Source organism: Staurois parvus, unplaced genomic scaffold, assembly GCF_062004578.1.
Source record: "Staurois parvus isolate SC_StPar_1 unplaced genomic scaffold, SC_StPar_1.0 ptg001528l, whole genome shotgun sequence".
Classification (NCBI taxonomy): Eukaryota; Metazoa; Chordata; class Amphibia; order Anura; family Ranidae; genus Staurois; species Staurois parvus.
This window is the reverse complement of record NW_028319324.1, coordinates 269165-290725: the sequence shown is the minus strand read 5'-3', so window position 1 is coordinate 290725 and position 21561 is coordinate 269165. Positions and strand designations below refer to the sequence as shown.

General features: G+C 47.4%; 1 protein-coding gene across 6 annotated transcripts in view; it reads right to left on the bottom strand.

Moving 5' to 3' along the window:
* Positions 1-3877: 3877 nt before the first annotated feature.
* Positions 3878-21561, bottom strand: part of NRBP2 (nuclear receptor binding protein 2) — a 141305-nt gene continuing 123621 nt past the window's right edge. For 2 of the 6 annotated variants that reach the window (XM_089662727.1, XM_089662726.1), the window contains 7 exons: positions 19135-19237; positions 17750-17800; positions 17313-17448; positions 17167-17220; positions 11918-11981; positions 10913-10968; positions 3878-10609 (listed from right to left, as the gene is read on the bottom strand). In XM_089662727.1, coding sequence (XP_089518853.1) covers positions 10541-10609; positions 10913-10968; positions 11918-11981; positions 17167-17220; positions 17313-17448; positions 17750-17800; positions 19135-19237 — 533 coding nt within the window. In that variant the 3' untranslated portion in view covers positions 3878-10540. The remainder of the gene's footprint in view (positions 10610-10912; positions 10969-11917; positions 11982-17166; positions 17221-17312; positions 17449-17749; positions 17801-19134; positions 19238-21561) is intronic. The other 4 variants (XR_016308501.1, XR_016308502.1, XR_016308500.1 and 1 more) reach the window with 4 other exon arrangements.

Sequence of the window (21561 nt, the reverse complement as noted above, 5' to 3'; positions counted from 1 at the left end):
TCTATCTATCTATCTATCTATCTATCTATCTATCTATCTATCTATCTATCTATCTTATAATTTCTATTGGTCGGAGGATGTGGCACAGCCTACATGAGTATCTGCAGCTGCTTGCTGTCAGCAGGGAATTTATATACAGGAAATAAAAATGTTCCATGATTTGAGTCCCTCTACATGATTTAGTTTTTTTCTGAATAACAAACCTCCTCTGCCATCTCAGGGGATGACATGTTTACACAGCAATTATCTTCCCACAGGAAAGCCTGCAGATACACGGTGTGTTGGTGTATGGGATAATTGCAGCCCAGTATACACAGACTGATTACACTGAGATGGGGCAGTCATGGAAACTAATATTGCCTAAAGAGAACCTGCCACTAAGTATCCGTAGTGTATCCATAGTGTTCATATCCATAGTTTTTAAATATATATATTTCCTTTATTTATTATGTTCCAGGTCTTTTCCTAGGGCAGCACAAAACCTAAATACACCATTTGTGATAGCATAATGGAAGTGACAGGTTCCAGACACGTCCATCGGATTGCCAGACAGAGAAGCATGATTGATCACTCCAGAGAACACGTCTCCTCTGCTCTAGAGGCTCTCCAGTGGCGGCGTGCTTTACACCACGGCATCCGACGCTTTGCATTGCACTTGGTGATGGAAGGCTTGGATGCAGCTGCTCGGCCATGGAAACCCATTCCATGAAGCTCTCTTTGCACTGTTGTTGGGCTCATCTGAAGGCCACACCAAGTTTGGAGGTCTTTAGCTATTGACTCTGCAGACAGTTGGCGACTTCTGCGCACTGTGCGCTTCAGCATGCGCTGACCCCGCCCTGTCATGTGACGTGGCCTACCACTTGTTGGCTGAGTGGCTGTTGTTCCCAGTTGCTTCCACTTTGTTATAATCCCACTAACAGTTGAGCGTGGAATATTTAGTAGCCAGGAAATGTCACGGATGGACTTATTGCCCAGGTGGCCACCTATCACGGGACCACGCTTGGACTCACTGAGCTCCTGAGAGCGACCCATTCTTTCACCAATGTTTGTAGAAGCAGTCTGCATGCCTAGGGGCTTGATTGTATACACCTGTGACCATGGAGGGGATTGGAACACCCGAATCACATGATTGGTAGGGGATTGGAGCACCTGAATCTCATGATATGGAGGGGACTGGAACACCTGAATCACATGATATGGAGGGGATTGGAACACCTGAATCTCATGATATGGAGGGGACTGGAACACCTTAATCACATGATATGGAGGGGATTGGAACACCTGAATCTCATGATATGGAGGGGACTGGAACACCTGAATCACATGATATGGAGGGGACTGGAACACCTGAATCACATGATATGGAGGGGATTGGAACACCTGAATCATATGATTTGGAGGGCGGGGCCAATACTTTTGACAATATAGTGTATATCATCCAACTTGCATCCTTGTGTAGCTGCCCTGACTTAAGCAGGAGTGTCTTTAAATTTAGTGCTGAATGGTTGCAGTCATCCAATGCCAATCTGCAGTCTATGTCTTGTACAGCTTCCCCTATGTTCAGCCTGGCTGTCAGTACATATTTCAGTAGGGTTCCCTGTCAACTCTAGTATTACTGTAAGGTCTTAGAGTAGCCAGTGTGCCAATGGTGCATTATGGGAAAGGGTATAGATATTTGGGGTTGGCTGATGCAAGCTCTCTCCCCCCCCCCCCCCCCCCCCCCCGGCTCTGGCCTGGGAAGGGTGCATGTGACGGAGCTGTTACTTTAGGCCTGCCTGCCTGAGGAGGCCAGGAGCTGAGACCTGGAGCTGCTGATCTTCAGTGGAGGCAGGATGGAGTCCCATGGAGGTTGGTTGACCCTCCTGAAGAAGATATGAATCAAGATGGCGACCCAGAGGTAGATCCTACTGAAGGTTTCTGCAGGATGGACTTTATGCTAGAACCTCATGGGTGGGAGCTGGGTGCCTCTTCTTGAGATAAATGGCTGCTGATCGCATTGTTCACAGAAGGATGCTAAAACCCAGGAGCGTCAGATGCGACTTAATGGCCCCTTTTCCTGTGCTGAGACAGGTGACGTGATGGAGTTCTGCTTTAGTTCTCAATATCTACCTCCCTAACTCTCTCTCCCGTTGACTGTGAGTCATAAAATCCTTTTTGTTTCATCCAAAAGTGAGTGATGCCCACATCTCTACATATCCCACTATGCCCAAGTAATCTAACCCGGGGTTACCACCATGCCTCTGGGGGTCGGGGGGGTGCTGCACTTGTTAAATATTGGCAATTCATGGTTAGAAAGTGTTGAAAAGGTTCCAAAAGCTCCCCTCTTGGGGGACCATCAGCATCATGTGAGTCCATTTAAAAAACGCTACATCACTCCCAAGTTCTGTTGCACTCCTCTGCCTGCAGATCAGGATGAATGGCTCCATACAGACTATACAGTGTGCCTGCTAGGGAAAACAAAGATCTTGCACTGATTCTTAGTTGCACGGCCAATAGATTACTCAGAACGCTACTTGTAGTTCTTAAAGGTGTACTCCAGCCTTACCCTACACTTGTAGCAAGTTTTCTCCTCTGCTGAAACTGATAACTCTCTATTTCCTCCAAACTTGCATGTCTCTTGAACAACCCTTAGAAGCTGCAGCAGCCATATTGATACCACCCTCATCAATCAATCCTTTCTCCTCCTGATTCATATAGTCTTTTCTGCCTCTCGCAGCTACTAACTTACTTTGCAAACAAGCATTGTATGAAAGAACACATCCCTGGCATCCCTTTAGATGTGCATGCTCAAGCAACTGATTAGCAGATTGCACAGTTGCAATCTGCAGCATCCAGTGGTAAGCAGGGAGGAGCATGCATTTCTAAAGGGATCCTTGGGATGTGTTCTTTTATGTAATGCTCTTGAAAGAAAATCTGATGTAGAATTCTATGGCATTGCCGGCCCCTCCAACCAAATTCGGAACAATAACCAGCAGACAGACCTAGTGATGACATCACTGGATCTCACAATAGGTATTTAAATTTTAATTTTATATTGAAACCGGGAGGGGGGGGGGATGGGGGTGTAAGTGAAGGTTTTATAGGCCTGTCTGTTGCCCCAGTGCTGCCCTTACCACTTCATTCTATTTCTCTAGCGCTGCCCTTACCACTCCATTCTTTTGTTCCAACGCTGCCCTTATCGCTCCATTCTATTGCTCCAACGCTGCCCTTGCAACTCCATTCTATTGCTCCAACGCTGCCCTTACTGCTCCATTCTATTGCTCTAGTGCTGCCCTTGCCACTCCATTCTATTGCTCCAATGCTGCCCTTACCGCTCCATTGTATTGCTCTAGCGCTGCCCTTACCGCTCCATTCTATTGCTCCAACGCTGCCCTTACCGCTCCATTCTATTGCTCCAACGCTGCCCTTACCGCTCCATTCTATTGCTCCAACGCTGCCCATACCGCTCCATTCTATTGCTCCAACGCTGCCCATACCGCTCCATTCTATTGCTCCAACGCTGCCCATACCGCTCCATTCTATTGCCCCAGCACTGCCCTTACAGCTCCATTCTATTGCTCCAACACTGCCGTTATCGCTCCATTCTATTGCCCCAGCGCTGCCCTTACAGCTCCATTCTATTGCCCCAGCGCTGCCCTTACAGCTCCATTCCATTGCCTCAGCGCTGCCCTTACTGCTCCATTCTATTGCCCCAGCGCTGCCCTTACAGCTCCATTCTATTTCCACAGTGCTGCCCACACAGCTCCATTCTATTGCTCCAGCACTGCCCTTACAGCTCCATTCTATTGTTGGCTTTAGCTATACTTTAGGCAGATATAACAAAAATCATAAATGAATGCATTAGTGTACAGCTTTAACAATAAATAACACCGAAACATACATTTTAGATCTCATTTTATTGATACAATGTTGCTACAAATCTGATAGGAGCCATAAATGAAACTCAGACTTGCAGAGGGCGGGAGATGAGTGATAGGACACAGATTGTTACACGCGGGTTTCCCTGCATGTAAACTGACACCAAGTTTCCATGTTATAAATGACATGCATGTGACTTCTCTGTATTCTACAGTAATCTCCACCTTCATAGAAAAGTGTTTCAACTAGTCACATGACAGGTATAACATTTCTAATGAAAGATTTCACATGTATGTATGAAAAAAAATATCAAAAGCAAAAAAATAATGTTACAGTGCTATAAAATCACCAGAACAATGTCATATTATTTTGTCTCATTGGCGAGAGGAATCATGTATGGAAATGGCAAAATACTAGAATTCTTCAGCTCAGATGTCTGCAAGTACACTTCAATTCCCCATCCCTGCACTGTCCTTACTGCTCCATTCTATTGCCCCAGCGCTGCCCTTACTGCTCCATTCTATTGCCCCAGCGCTGCCCTTACAGCTCCATTCTATTGCCCCAGTGCTGCCTTTACAACTCCATTCTATTGCCCCAGTGCTGCCCTTACCGCTCCATTCTATTGCCCCAGTGCTGCCCTTACCGCTCCATTCTATTGCTCCAACGCTGCCCTTACCGCTCCATTCTGTTTCCCCAGTGCTGCCCTTACAACTCCATTCTATTGCTCCAACGCTGCCTTTACCGCTCCATTCTGTTTCCCCAGCGCTGCCCTTACAACTCCATTCTATTGCTCCAACGCTGCCTTTACCGCTCCATTCTGTTTCCCCAGCGCTGCCCTTACAACTCCATTCTATTGCTCCAACACTGCCCTTACTGCTCCATTCTGTTTCCCCAGTGCTGCCCTTACCGCTCCATTCTTTTGCTCCAGCGCTGCCCTTACTACTCCATTCTGTTGCCCCAGTGCTGCCCTTACTGCTCCATTCTATTGCTCCAACACTGGCCTTCCTGCTCTATTCTATTGCTCTAGCGCTGCCCTTACTACTCCATTCTATTGCTCCAGCACTGCTCTTACTGCTCCATTTTATTGCTCCAGCACTGCCCTTACCGCTCCATTCTATTGCCCCAGCACTGCCCTTACAACTCCATTCTGTTGCTCCAATGCTGCCCTTACCGTTCTATTCTATTACTCCAGCGCTGCCTTTACCACGTCATTCTATTGCCCCAGCACTGCCCTTACTGCTTTATTGCACTGTCCTAATGCAGAGAATGCCTCCTTATTTATTATCACTGTTTTTCCATGCCCTTACACCTCATCATTTTTCCAGGACAGTTTTTACTCCTCCTCACTGTCCCATGGATGCTCTCATTTCTCTGCCATATTGGCCCAGCATTGCCCCGAAACCTCCTCTACCTTATTAGCACAGCATTGTCCTTATTCCTCCTCCTTTTTCTTTGTCCCACTGCTGCCTTTTGCCTCCTCTTCATTGACACATTTTGTTCTTCACTCCTCCTAATTGGCACAGCATTGCCCCCATTCCCTCCCACTGTCCCACTGCTGCCCTTACTTCTTCTTCTCACAGTTTCACTGCTACCCTCGCTCCTGCTCCTCGTTATTGGCACAGCATTGCCCTCATTCTGCCTTCTTATTGGAATAGCATTGCCCTCACTCCTCCACCTTTAGTGGCACATCATTGACCCTACTCCTCCTCCTCACTTGTAAAGAATTGCCTTTACTCCTCCTCCTTATTGGCACAGCATTGCCCTCACTTCTCATCCTTATTGACACAGCATCACCCTCATTCCTCCTCCTTATTGGTCTAGTATTGCTGTGCCAATAAAGTGGAGGAGTGAGGGCATCACCCTCATTCCTCCTCCCTTATTGGTCTAGTATTTCCCTCACTTATCCCCCCTATTGGCACAGCATTGTCCTCAATCGCCCTCCTTATTGGTCTAGTATTTCCCTCACTCCTCCTCCCTATTGGCACAGCATTGCCCTCACTCTTCCTTATAGGTGCAGCATTGCCCTCACTCCCCTCCTTTTGGTCTAGTATTGCCCTTCACCTCCTCCTTATTGGCACAGCATTGCCCTCACTCCTCCTCATTGGCACAGCATTGCCATTACTCCTCCTCATTGGCACAGCATTGCCCTCACTCCTTCTTGCTGTCCCACTGCTGCCCTCACTTCTCCTTCTCCTCTTTATTGGCACAGCATTACCATTACTCTTCCTTATTGGCACAGCATTGCCCTCACTCCTTCTTGCTGTCACATGGCTGCCCTAACTTCTCCTCCTCCTCCTTAGTGGCACAGCATTGCCCTCACTCCTTCTTATTGGCACAGCATTGCCCTCACTCCTCCTTATTGGCACAGCATTGCCCTCACTCCTCCTTATTGGCACAGCATTGCCCTCACTCCTCCTCATTGGCACAGCGTTGCCCTCACTCCCCTCCTTTTGGTTTAGTATTGCCCTTACACCTCCTCCTTATTGGCACAGCATTGCCCTCACTCCTCCTCATTGGCACAGCATTGCCCTCACTCCTCCTCATTGGCACAGCATTGCCCTCACTCCTCCTTATTGGCACAGCATTGCCCTCACTCCTCCTTATTGGCACAGCATTGCCCTCACTCCTTCTTGCTGTCCCACTGCTGCCCTCACTTCTCCTCCTCCTCTTTAGAGGCACAGCATTGCCCTCACTCCTCCTCATTGGCACAGCGTTGCCCTCACTCCCCTCCTTTTGGTTTAGTATTGCCCTTACACCTCCTCCTTATTGGCACAGCATTGCCCTCACTCCTCCTCATTGGCACAGCGTTGCCCTCACTCCCCTCCTTTTGGTTTAGTATTGCCCTTACACCTCCTCCTTATTGGCACAGCATTGCCCTCACTCCTCCTTATTGGCACAGCATTGCCCTCACTCCTCCTTATTGGCACAGCATTGCCCTCACTCCTCCTTATTGGCACAGCATTGCCCTCGCTCCTCCTTATTGGCACAGCATTGCCCTCATTCTTCCTCTCTCTTGGCCTCGCATTGCTCACTCCTTCTCACTCTCCCGCTGCTGCCTTTCCTTCAGGTACAGCACCTCCCTGTCACCTGGTTAATGGTGGAGTACTCAGCTAGGTGGAGAAGCAGTATGACCCCCCTGGGGCAGAATCATTATTATGTTATACATCGTATCACAGAATCTGGAATGAAATAATAGTCTCCATCCTGGCAGTAACAATGTGGTCCCTGATTTATATCCGGATTATGTGGAGGTGATACAGTGCTGGATCCAGGACCGCTAAGTGGGACAGGAACAGGGGTGACAAAGTTTGTGGTCGTCACCGGGCCCCTGCTTCTGGGGAGCCCATGGGGCCTTCTCTAGCCATAATTAAATATTTTCTCCATCAATATCACCCCAAGAAAGTGCGAGTCTCCATCTCTTCTCCTGGAAGCAGGGGATATTTATTTATTTCAGGTACTTATATAGCGCTGTCAATGTACGCCGCGCTTTACATATATATTGTACATTCCCATCAGTCCCCGCCCCCGAGGAGCGTACAATCTAAGGTCCTTAATTCACATTCATACATACACATACTAGGGACAATCTAGACAGGGGCCAATTCACCTACCAGCATGTCTTTGTAGTGAGGGAGGAAACTGGAGTACCAGGAGAAAACCCAGACAGGCACAGGGAGACCATGCAAACTCCAGGCAGGTGGTGCCGTGGTTGGGATTCGACACAACAACCCTAGTACTGCCTATTTAGACAGGAGCCAATTAACCTACCAGCATGTCTTTGGAGTGTGGAAGGAAACCTGAGTACCCGGAGGAAACCCACGCAGGCACAGGAGAACATGCAAACTCCAGGCAGGTGGTGCCGTGGTTGGGATTCAACACAACAACCATAGTACTGCCAATTTAGACAGCAGCCAATTCACCTCCCAGCATGTCTTTGTAGTGTGGGAGGAAACCGGACTACCCGGAGGAAACCCATGCAGGCACAGGGAGAACATGAAAACTCCAGGCAGGTGGTGCCATGGTTGGGATTCGAAACAACAACCCCAGTGCTGCCAGGCGGAAGTGCTAAGCATTTAACCACTACATGCAAACTGAAACCAGGAATGCTGGTTTGTGTTCCACTTGCGTTCCAATAAGCGGACGTGACGCCACCGCAAGCCCTCCCTACGCGTTTCGTGCTGCATAGGCTATGTAAGAAGTGGAGAGGAACTGTGGGCCACTGTGCTGCATATGCTATGTAAGATGTGGAGAGGAACTGTGGGCCACTGTGCTGCATAGGCTATGTAAGATGTGGAGAGGAACTGTGGGCCACTGTGCTGCATATGCTATGTAAGATGTGGAGAGGAACTGTGAGCCACTGTGCTGCATATGCTATGTAAGATGTGGAGAGGAACTGTGGGCCACTGTGCTGCATATGCTATGTAAGATGTGGAGAGGAACTGTGAGCCACTGTGCTGCATATGCTATGTAAGATGTGGAGAGGAACTGTGGGCCACTGTGCTGCATATGCTATGTAAGATGTGGAGAGGAACTGTGAGCCACTGTGCTGCATATGCTATGTAAGATGTGGAGAGGAACTGTGGGCCACTGTGCTGCATATGCTATGTAAGATGTGGAGAGGAACTGTGAGCCACTGTGCTGCATATGCTATGTAAGATGTGGAGAGGAACTGTGGGCCACTGTGCTGCATAGGCTCTGTAAAATGTGGAGAGGAACTGTGGGTCACTGTGCTGCATAGGCTATGTAAGATGTGGAGAGGAACTGTGAGCCACTGTGCTGCATAGGCTATGTAAGATGTGGAGAGGAACTGTGGGCCACTGTGCTGCATAGGCTATGTAAGATGTGGAGAGGAACTGTGGGCCACTGTGCTGCATAGGCTATGTAAGATGTGGAGAGGAACTGTGAGCCACTGTGCTGCATAGGCTATGTAAGATGTGGAGAGGAACTGTGGGCCACTGTGCTGCATAGGCTATGTAAGATGTGGAGATGAAGTAAAGTTCAGGGGCCCTGCTTAATATCCTAAACCGGGGCCCAAATCTATCAAATTATGCCACTGGTACAGCCCAATCATTTATTACACAGCTAATTAGAGATATCTGCAGATATTGCCCGCTCCGCTCCTCCCAAGACCTCTTTCTCTCTAGCTCCCTCATCACCTCCTCCCACGCTCGCCTCCAGGACTTTTCCAGAGCCTCCCCCATCCTCTGGAACTCCCTACCACAGTATGTCCAGTCAACCCCCCACCCTGGCTGCCTTTAGGCGATCTTTGAAAACTCACTTATTTAGGGAAGCCTACCCCACCTCCACCTAAGAACTGAACTTGAATCACCTCCACCAGATCATCCACCGTAGCTATCACCTTTTATATCCCCTCCCCCTTCCTTTAGATTGTAAGCTCCACGAACCGGGCCCTCCTATTCCTTCTGTACTGAATTGTATTGTAAAGTGCTGAGCAAACTTTCTAAGCAGTCCTAACCACCTTCATATTAATGTTCCATCAATTCATTTACACCAACTGAGATTCAATTCAACATTGGAGAATGTGCAACTGCCTAATGTGATATGTGAGAGACAATGCCCCCCTCTATGTAATCCTTGGGTGTTTCATACACACCAGCTCTGACAGTCACGTGTTTCAGGTATTGGGGTGTTATGGCAGCACTAGGGGCCAACTATACATAAAATGTAAATTATCTCAGGCTCACAAAAGGAGTCTCACTTCCTCGGGGCACAGATAAAATAGGGATTTTACCAGCTGGCCGTGCAATTATGAACAATTCGGGAAAAATGCTTTTCTTCAGATGTTTGAAGCAATTTAACCAGTTCGACTGGATCATGAACTAGTTTCTTCCCTTCCTGGAAATGTGGGGTCACTAATACTTGTAGCAGTAAAGCAGGCCATACACGGGTCGAACTCTGAACGATCGTTCGTTCTGTAATCCGATGGTGCCAGCAATGATTTCGAAAATCGGTCGTTTTCATGAATTTTCCAATGCAAATGGGGAGGAACCAGGAAAATCGGCCGGTGCCATTGCCCCACTAACTGAGCGAAAATCGGCCGATTATTCTTAGGTCTGATTTTTTGAACGAAAAAGCGTTCGAAAATCGACCCCGTGTATGGCCGGCCTAAGTAACAGAAAAGAGCACAAGGACACCCGTCTGATAAGCGGAGACTACTGATGGATCACAAACAGGGGAGGAGTGACAACTCATGGGGGCCCCCGGGCAATAGGGGATCATGAGGCCCCTGTGTCCTTGCCCAAACTCAAAAAAGCCTATGAAAAAAAGGTACCAGGGGCATCTCATGGGGCCCCCTACTGACCCCGGGCCCTTGGGCAGTGCCCGAGTTTCCAATTGGTCAGTCCACCCCTGATCACAAATCACACAGGTGGGACGTCTGCCATTCAATTAATCCATTGGCCACCAAGAAGGCATCAAGCTTGCCTCATCTTAACAGTAAGTTCTCTTCTCCTTTATTGCCTTGACGTTGGAGGTTCTTCCATGGTTCCCAGTGCCGCCTCGTCCCCGCAGGGGCTGGATGTCACAAATAGCCACTCCCAGGCCACACCCCTGGAGCAGTAACTCTGTGTCACCTCCCCGTCCCATTCACAAGCCTCCTGCTACCATATTCCAGAGCCTCCTGCTACCATATTCCAGAGAATTATCCACTCAGGAGCTGCGGTCAGTTCAGAGGGGAGCGCTGCTTGATGAGGGCCTCTTCCAGGAAGTTCGCCATTTTCTGACAGTCGTCCTGGGGAAACATGAAAGATGGATGTTCATTATCAGGGGAAATAAATGGCAATATTTAAGAAGAACTCAGCTGAGGAAAGTTTGGAGATGATATGGTCATATGACCCCGCGTGGAAGAAAAATATATTTGAAATATATTTTAAAAATTTTCTTCACAAATATATTGACATATATTTGAAAGACTACAATTTTGGTCGTATTCAATATATTTCAATAAATACATTTTATATACTGTATATATTTCGGATGAAAAATACATACACTGGCAGAGCGTGTCTGTGCAATGGATTCTGGGAAACCTTACCTCGCTGATAAAGCCATAATGGACGAGTTCAGAGGCCAGCGTCTGAGAGCTCTCATCTGGAGGAAGGAGGAGAGGAATTGGTCAGTTGTTGGACACATGGATGGAGATGTTTGAGACTGTTACCCTTTGTGGACAACAGACTGCCATTTTTTCTGCCACGGAACCACTGCGTGCGCTGCGCCTGGCACAGAGGATGGGGGGGGGGGGGCTGCTGAAGATTAGCCTCTAAGCTTTTTTCAAAGACCACCATGTTTTTTTTCTCTCATGAGTGCAGCCAATCTGCTCAAACACTTACCTTTTTCTTCCCTCCAGAAATCTTCGCTGTGTGAATGAATGGGGCCATGGCTTGCAGGAACAACCCCCTATATTAGAGCACCCAGTGGCATACCGAGGCATATGCGGGGGGTGCTCTAATATCCATCCTGCGGGGATCGTCGGCTTTCTTTACAACTTACCTCTTCGTGGAGTGGGTCCGGTGTCACCCGGTATAGGTTGCATGGATGGGATCTGCGGATTGGGGAGCATAATGGATCGGACTCCGATTCATTATGCTCAGTCCGCAGATTCGAACCATCCTGCGGGGATCGTCGGCATGCAACCTATACGGGGTGACACCGGACCCGCTCCACGAAAAAGTAAGTTGCAAAGCAAGCCGACGATCCCCACAGGATGGATCGGATCTGCGGATTGGGGAGCATAATGGATTGGACTCAGATTCATTATGCTCCCCAATCTGATCCATTCTGCGGGGATCGTCGGCATGCAACCTATACAGGGTGACAGTGGACCCACTCCACGAAAAAAGTAAGTTGTAAAGCAAGCCGACGATCCCCGCAGGATGGATCGGATCTGCGGATTGGGGAGCATAATGGATCGGACTCCGATCCATTATGCTCAATCCGCAGATCCGATCCATTCTACGGGGATCGTCTGAGGGGGTGTCACAGTGTTACAGCACCGGGTGACACCAATCCTAGGGACGCCCTTTGGAGAAATATTACTTACTGGGCAGCAGGTCACAGCTCAGGTGTCGGTGCAGCTTGTCGTCCAGCTTCAGATAGAGGGTGAGCTGTGAAAAGAGAGACTCATGACACAGCAGAAGGTATAGGGAGCTCCAATGTAGAAATGGACATTTATTACAATGGCGGCTTGTATCAAGAGAAATCATTTGTAGCAGGGACGCTATAAGAAGCAGTGACACCGGGGACAGGGGTCAAACAAGAAAAAACGAACATAGGCCACCACAGAGTGCCTGCATAGGGTTTCAGCCCTGAGAAAACTTGTATCCCCAAACCTGGATGTACTTAGTGTGAAAGATTCTATCATTGGATTCACACCAGTGCAACAAAAACAAAAAATAGGTGAGTGTATTGCATTGTGGTATGCTGGAGGGAGGGGTATTGGAACCCAAATGGAATGAATGGTCTGGTGTGGAACAGAGAAGAAGACTTTGTCCGCTCCTGATGATGTCATGCGACGAAACGTGTAGGGAGGGGTTTGTTAGCGCCATACCTGTTCCTATGAGGGAGTACAGAGGAAACGCAGTGTCCTAGGATTTTTTTTAAAAGTGCTATACACATGCTTACATGAGTATTGTGCATGGTCTGGAGGGATTTTCATATATGGAGTCCAAAACCAGTGGATAGAGACTTCAAGAGTACACAAGAAGCTGATTGGTTTAGGGGCTTGCTGAAGCACCAAACGTGCAGTTTGAGCTGCCTATGCAGCCCTGAGCAAAGTTATATCCCCAAACCTGGACGTACTTAGTGTGAAAGATTCTATCATTGACTTCACACCAGTGCAACAATGGGAATAAATAGGTGAGTATATTGCATTGTGGTATGCTAGAGGGAGGGGGTATTAAAACTCCAAACTGGAACTCAAATGGAATGCAGGGGCTGGTGTGGAACAGAGAAGAAGACTTTGTCCGCTCCTGATGATGTCATGCGACGAAATGTGTAGGGAGTGGTTTGTTAGTGCTGCATCTGTTCCTATGAGGGAGTACAGAGTGCTTTTCATATATGGAGTCCAAAACCAGTGGATAGAGACTTCAAGAGTGCACAGGAAGCTGATCGGTTTAGGGGCTTGCTGAAGCACCAAACGCCCAGTTTGACCTACCTATGCAGCCCTGAGCAAAGTTATATACCCAAACCTGGACGTACTTAGTGTGAAAGATTCTATTATTGGCTTCACACCAGTGCAACAATGACAATAAATAGGTGAGTATATTGCATTGTGGTATGCTGGAGGGAGGGGGTATTAGAACTCCAAGCTGGAACTCAAATGCAATGCAGGGTCTGGTGTGGAACAGAGAAGAAGACTTTGTCCACTCCTGATGATGTCATGTGACGAAACGCATAGGGAGTGGTTTGTTAGCGCCGCATCTGTTCCTATGAGGGAGTGCAGAGGAAACGCAGTGTCCTAGGATTTTTTTTAAAGTGCTATACACATGCTTACATGAGTATTGTGGATGGTCTGGAGTGATTTTCATATATGGAGTCCAAAACCAGTGGATAGAGACTTCAAGAGTACACAGGAAGCTGATCGGTTTAGGGGCTTGCTGAAGCACCAAACACGCAGTTTGACCTGCCTATGCAGCCCTGAGCAAAGTTATATCCCCAAACCTGGACATACTTAGTGTGAAAGATTCTATCATTGACTTCCCACCAGTGCAACAATGGGAATAAATAGGTGAGTATATTGCATTGTGGTATGCTGAAGGGAGGGGGTATTAGAACTCCAAACTGGAGCTCAAATGGAATGCAGGGGCTGGTGTGGAACAGAGAAGAAGACTTTGTCCGTTCCTGATGACGTTATACTACGAAACGTGTAGGGAGTGGTTTGTTAGCGCCGCATCTGTTCCTATGAGGGAGTACAGAGTGCTTTTCATATATGGAGTCCAATACCAGTGGATAGAGACTTCAAGAGTGCACAGGAAGCTGATCGGTTTAGGGGCTTGCAGAAGCACCAAACACGCAGTTTGACCTGCCTATGCAGCCCTGAGAAAAGTTATATCCCCAAACCTGGACGTACTTAGTATGAAAAATTCTATCATTGGCTTCACACCAGTGCAACAATGACAATAAATAGGTGAGTATATTGCATTGTGGTATGCTGGAGGGAGGGGGTATTAGAATTCCAAACTGGAACTCAAATGGAATGCAGGGGCTGGTGTGGAACAGAGAAGAAGACTTTGTCCGTTCCTGATGATGTCATACGACAAAACGTGTAGGGAGTGGTTTGTTAGCGCCGCATCTGTTCCTATGAGGGAGTACAGAGTGCTTTTCATATATTGAGTCCAAAACCAGTGGATAGAGACTTCAAGAATGCACAGGAAGCTGATCGGTTTAGGGGCTTGCAGAAGGACCAAACACGCAGTTTGACCTACCTATGCAGCCCTGAGAAAAGTTATATCCCCAAACCTAGACGTACTTAGTGTGAAAGATTCTATCATTGGCTTCACACCACTGCAACAATGACAATAAATAGGTGAGTATATTGCATTGTGGTATGCTGGGGGGAGAGGGTATTAGAACTCCAAACTAGAACTCAAATGGAATGAGGGGCTGGTGTGGAACAGAGAAGACTTTGTCTTCTCCTGATGACGTTATGCGACGAAACGCGTAGGGCGGGGTTTGTTAGCGCTGCATCTGTTCCTTTGAGGGAGTACAGAGTGCTTTCCATATATTGAGTCCAAAACCAGTGGATAGAGGCTTCAAGAATGCACAGGAAGCTGATCGGTTTAAGGGTTGTCCTAGGATTTTTTTAAAGTGCTATACACATGCTTACGTGAGTATTGTGGATGGTCTGGAGTGCTTTTCATATATGGACTCCATACTACTTAGTGTGAAAGATTCTATCATTGGCTTCACATCAGTGCAACAATGACAATCAATAGGTGAGTATATTGCATTGTGGTATGCTGGGGGGAGGGGGTATTAGAACTCCAAACTGGAACTCAAATGGAATGCAGGGTCTGGTGTGGAATAGAGAAGAAGACTTCCCAAGGACCAGGCCTGGGCCACATGGTAGGCAAAAGTGGTGTCCACCTTGGGCTTTGAAGCAGGAGGGAAGGGGGGGGGACATAAAAAGGGCAGAACATGTGCCTATGCTTCTAAAGCTGTTGGAGGGGGGGTCTGGCCTTTTTGTCTTGAATACTAAAGAGCCTTGCCCCGTCATGGTACTGCTAGTAGGTACAAATGGTGGGATGAATATTTAACTAATAATAAATGGGTCTTGGAAGGCCCGACCAATATTACTTAAAACAATTTGTCCATTAAAATGCCTGTAGGCCAATGTATCTTGTTATCTTCATAGAGGGAGGGTGGGGAGGGCAAACAATTTGTTCACTTTACTGCATGCTCCACACAGTCATGTTACTGCTGTCACTTGGATGGTGAGAGGTCTTCCTTGGAGCCCATCTGTTAATGGTGGCAAAGTTATTTTCATTTTGTTGTGCTCCACACAAGATTTTCTCCAGCTAATAGAAGTACAAAATGGAGAGTTGTGGAGAACAATGGTGAACACAAGAAAGACTGGAAAATAGAACACTGAGGACATTTCCCTCTCTGGGAAAAAAAGAAAAACAATTGGTTGGAGCAGGGGCCCTCAAACCTTCTAAACAATTGGCCAATTTAATTCTCTTCAGATCTCAGGGTAGCCAGACAGTGGTTAGTGAAGGTAAAAAATACACTGGTGTCAATGGACAGTGTAAGTCAGCAATCCCTCATGTCTGGCTGTTGATGGGAGTAAAAAATGATTGTGTTAAGTGGGGGTGGGAATAATGGACCATCCTTGGTGTCTGTGGGAGAAATAGTGCCCTATTGTTGGTGTCAGTGGGATGAATAGTGCCCCATCATTGGTGTCTGTGGGAGGAATAGTGCCCCATTGTTGGTGTCAGTGGGAGGAATAGTGTCTCATTGTTGGTGTCAGTGGGAGAAATAGTGCCCCGTAATTGATGTCAGTGGAAGGAATAGTGCCCCAATGTTATCAGTGCAAGGAACAGTTCCCAGGGTCAGTGGGAGAAATTGTGCCTCTTTTTTAAGAGTGGCCAAACTATGGCAAGTGGGGATAGAAAATTCCCCAGTGTCAATGGTCAGTGGAATCAACAATCCCCCCTCCCAGATGTGACTGTCAGTGGGAGTAAAAAAAAGGCTAGCATCTATGGTAAGAGGAATAATGGCCTGTCCTTGGTGTCAGTGGGGGAAATAGTTCCCCCTCCTTGGAGTCAGTGGGAGGAGTAATGCCCCATTGTTGGTGTCAGTGGGAGGAATGATGCCCCATCATTGCTGTCAGTAGGAGGATTAATGCTCCATCGTAGGTGTCTGTGGGAGTAATTATGTGCCATCAATGGAGTCATTGAGAGGAATAAGTGCCCTATTGTGGGGGTCAGAGGAAAAAATGATGCCCCATCATTAGTGTAAGTGAGAGGAATAAGTGCCCCATTGTTGGAGTCAGTGGAAGGAACAGTGTCCCATGATTGGAGTCAGTGGGAAGATGTAAAGAATAGTGTCCAATTATTGGTGTCAGTGGAAGGAATGGTGCCTCTTCATTGAAGTCAGTGGGAGTTATAGTGCCCCGTAGTTGGTATCAGTGGGAGGAATAGTGCCCCATGATTGGTGTCAGTGGCAAGAATAGTGCCCCATCATTGGAGTCATTGGTAGGAATGGTGCCCTTTTATTGGAGTCGATGGGAGGAATAGTGCCCTATAGTTGGTGTCAATGTCAAGAATACTGCCCTATCATTGGTGTCAGTGGAAGGAATAGCTTTCCATAGTTGTTAGTGCATGGACTAGTTCCTAGCATCAGTGGGAGAAATTGTGCCTCTTTTTTTGTTCTTGAAAATCATAGTGCCCCATCAGTGGTGTCAGTGGGAAGCAGTGTCTGAAGAGTTTGCTAAAAGCAAGAAAGGGTCTGTATACAGCCCATGGGCTACAGTTTGGGGACAACTGGCAAAAATTAATTTTTTCTCTTATTTTCACTTTTCTTGAGGTCTGGTGACAATGGGTGGAGGAATTTGCCCAAGCGACTGTAAAAATAGGTGGAACTTACAAAAGTGACCTTTCAATAGGAGCACAAATAGGATCAATAACGGATATCGATCCATACGCAATTCTTGTCCACCCATGAGACCCCATCCCCCTTCCCACCTTTCTCTTCATCATATGCAGAACAATATAAGAACCATCTCATCACACAGTAGCTTTAGTACTCATGGAATTGAATTCTAGTAACACGGATCTGTGTGTTACATACATGTAAGCGTGCCTTGTCTTCCCTGCGCTCTAGGCTACAGTGCATCTGGGTGACCTGCAATAAGAAAAAACACAAAACATTAGGGGTAACTGTCTATAATTACTGACCACATCCTCTTATATCACACGGTATTCTCTGTGGCCCACCTTCCGGGTCTCCACCTCCACCGGCTCTGGTGTGGGGGTCTTTACTGTCTGTAGATCTTCCTGGGACTGTGAGAGGGCGCGTGGCAGGACATGAGGACGAGAGACGGCAAAGTTCATGAGTGGGTAAATTCCATTTCTAGAGGAACCACAAGAACATTAAATTCAAAGAAGCCAGAAAGTTGGGGAAATGGGAAAGCGAAAGAGAGAGACAAAGCAGGGGACAGAAGAGTAGAGCGGCAGAGACAGAGAGAAAGAGACATTCTCCATAACACAGGTAATCAGAGAGACAATACTCAGATTGTGACTGGCCAAGAAGATCTGGAGCAGAGAGAGTATGTGGGAGAGGAGGTGAGAATATGAAGGTTAGATAATGTCATAATGAAAAGAGAGATCCAGGCAGTGAAAGCCATCAACAGCTGACCGCAGTGTCTTCTCACCTGACATCTTCCAGAAACTTGTCCAGCTCCATAGACCCAACCTGGGAATACCTGGTAAAGATAGGAGATTGAGTGAGACCATTTCTATTGCCAAGCACTTCTTGTAGTCCAAAATGTCTCCATTGGCCTCAAAAACACCTCCTGTGGCCCCGTGACCAATATGCCCAACATCCACATTAAGAGCACACATCTAATGGCTTACAAATATGCACTCACGGGACACTTTTGCCTTCAGAACTGCCTTCATTCTTGGTGGCATACATTCAACAAGGTGTTGGAAACATTCCTCAGAGATTTTAGTCCATATTGACATGACAGCATCACGCAGTTGCTGCAGATTGGTTGACTGCACATCCATGAGGCGAATTTCCCATTCCACCACATCCCAAATTTCCTCTATTGGATTGAGATCTGGTGACTGTGGAGGCCATTGGAGTACAGTGAACTCATTGTCATGTTCAAGAAACCAGTTTGAGATGACTTGTGCTTTGTGACATTATCCTGTTAGAAGGAGCCATCAGAAGATGGGTACACTGTACTGTTGGTACTAAGGGGCCCAAATTGTGCCAAGAAAATACCTCTCACACCATTACACCACCACCACCAGCCTGAACAGTTGATACAAGGCAGGATGGATCCATGTTTTCATCAAATTCTGACCCTACCATCTGAATGCTGCAGCTAAAATCGAGACTAATAAGACCAGGCAATGTTTTTCCAATTTTCTGGTGCCCAATTTTGGTGAGCCTGCGCGAATTGTAGCCTCCGTTTCCTGTTCTTAGCTGACTGGAGTGACCCGCCGGTGTGGTCTTCTGCTACTGTAGCCCACCTGCTTTGACGTATTGTGTGTTCAGAGATGGTATTCTGCATACCTTGGTTGTAACGAGTATATTTGAGTAACTGTTGCCTTTCTATCATCTTGAACCAGTCTGCCCATTCTCCTCTGACATCAACAAGGCATTTTTGCCGCTCACTGGATATTTTCTCTTTTGCAGACCAATCTCTGTAAACCCTAGAAATGGTTGTGTGTGAAAGTCCCAGTAGATCAGCAGTTTTTGAAATACTCAGACCAGCCCGTCTGGCACCAATAACCATGCCACGTTCAAAGTCACTTACATCTCCTATCTTCCCTATTCTGATGCTCAGTTTGAACTTCAGCAAGTCGTCTTCACCACGTCTAGATGCCTAAAGGCATTGAGTTGCTGCCATGTGATTAGCTGATTATAAATTTGTGTTACCAAGCAATTGAACAAGTGGACCTAATAAAGGCTGGTGAATGTAATTTTTCATGATCTCATCCCAGGGCTTAGCTGACAGCTGACCCCCTTCAAAACCATGTATTGCCTTCGGCCATTCACTCTTTTAGCAAAATAGCTCACATTTACCTCCATTGCATAGTCGGCTGACCCTTCCGCGGCATAGTAGCCATGATACCCTGAGGGTCGATCATTTTGGTCTTCTCCTCCAATAGGCTATCGTGTGTGATGTCTGCAGAGACAATATGACAGAGTGATATCACAATTGGGTGTCCAACTCTGGTCCTCAAGGTCCACAGACCAGGCCAGGACTGGGAGAGGACACTGTACTATGGTTCAATGCTGGACACACATTGATTATCACCAGTGACTATTGATGGGTCCCATCACTAGGGAAAATTGGACAATGTGTGTCCAGCATTGAACCAGAGTACAGTGTCTTCTCATAATACACCCAAACACTCATCGTCCCTCAACAATACATTGATTATCACCAGTGACTATTGATGGGTCCCATCACTAGGGAAAATTGGACAAGGTATTGTTGAGGGACAATGAGTGTTTGGGTGTATTATAATCTGTGGTATTAGGTGAAAACATTGGCAAGCATTGTAGAAAAGAAGGAATGAATGGAAAGAGAATGAGAGAGAAGTCAAAAAGAAGAGACTGAGAAGACTGTGGGGTAGGAAAGAAAATTATGAAAAAGATAGCAGTAGTAACAGAACAGAGATGGATAATGAACGAGAGGAGAATGATGGGATGGACAGATAGATGGGTGTTCCACAGTCGAAGAGAGGAGAGTTATGGCTGACTTAGACTGAATTGAGTTTCTTGTTACAGGCCCAACAGTTGGGCCTTTAACAACAAACAATTGGCCCCAACTCTGTATGGAGTAGGATTCGTTCTTCCAAAAAGAACAAATCAAATTTCACAGATTTCACTGACACCAAAGTCTGTTACTGCTTCACTCTTCTCTAATCATAAAACTTTACCATAGTCAGTCAATGCACCTAGGCTCTGCACCTCTTTCCCGATAGACTATGTCCGCTTCAGTCCACTATGTCAGCTTCATTGGACTGAACCCCATCCCTCATGAACTGAGTCCCCTCCTCCAAAGACAGGTCCTTCTCATGTAGGAAATCCCCCCTCATGGTCCTACCCTAAAGGAACTGAACCACCACCCTCATAAACTGAGTCCCCTCCTCCAAAGACAGGTCCTTCTCATGTAGGAGTCCCCCCTCATGGTCCTACCTAAGGGAACTGAACCACCTCCCTCATGAACTGAGTCCTCTCTTCTAAAGACAGGTCCTTCTCATGTAGGAAGTCCCCCCTCATGGTCCTACCTTAAAGGAACTGAACCACCACCCTCATGAACTGAGTCCCCTCCTCCAAAGACAGGTCCTTCTCATGTAGGAAGTCCCCCCTCATGGCCCTACCCTAAGGGAACTGAACCACCACACTCATAAACTGATTCCCCTCCTCTAAAGACAGGTCCTACTCATGTATGAAGTCCCCCCTCATGGTCTTGCCCTAAAGGAACTGAACCACCAACCTCATGGATTGTGCTCTCCCACTTAAGGATTTAGCCTAATCATGGTTTTCTTCTCCTTCTTCCATGTACTGAATTCCTTGTGAATTGTACCTACACCCTAGTGGTCTTACCCCCTCCTTTATTAACAGTGTGCCCTCTTGAACTGACTAAATGCCCTCCTCCTGATATACTGTACTTAGACCATACCTTCATAAGCTGAATTATCCCTTTCATAGAGAGTCCCCTCTCCCATATACAAAGTTTCTTCCCCATGTACAGTACTAACTTAATGGACTTGCTTCCCTCTTCAAGTAACCTCAAGGACCCCACCTTTATAAAGTCAATTTCCTGCATCAGAGACTGGGTCTCCTCCCTTATGTATTAAGATCCTGTACTGAGTCTACTTCTTCATGCACGGTTACCCCACCCCAGGGGCGGACTGACCATTTGGAAACTCGGACACTGCCCGAGGGCCCGGGGTCAGTAGGGGGCCCCATGAGATGCCCCTGGTACCTTTTTCATAGGCTTTTTTGAGTTTGGGCAAGGACACAGGAGCCCCATGATCCCCTATTTCCCAGGGGGCCCATGAGTTGTCAGTCCGCCCCTGCCTGGTACCTTTTTCATAGGCTTTTTTGAGTTTGGGCAAGGACACAGGAGCCCCATGATCCCCTATTGCCCAGGGGGCCCATGAGTTGTCAGTCCGCCCCTGCCTGGTACCTTTTTCATAGGCTTTTTTGAGTTTGGGTAAGGACACAGGAGCCCCATGATCCCCTATTTCCCAGGGGGCCCATGAGTTGTCAGTCCGCCCCTGCCTGGTACCTTTTTCATAGGCTTTTTTGAGTTTGGGCAAGGACACAGGAGCCCCATGATCCCCTATTGCCCAGGGGGCCCATGAGTTGTCAGTCCGCCCCTGCCTGGTACCTTTTTCATAGGCTTTTTTGAGTTTGGGTAAGGACACAGGGGCCCCATGATCCCCTATTGCCCGGGGGCCCCATGAGTTGTCAGTCCGCCCCTGCCCCACCCTC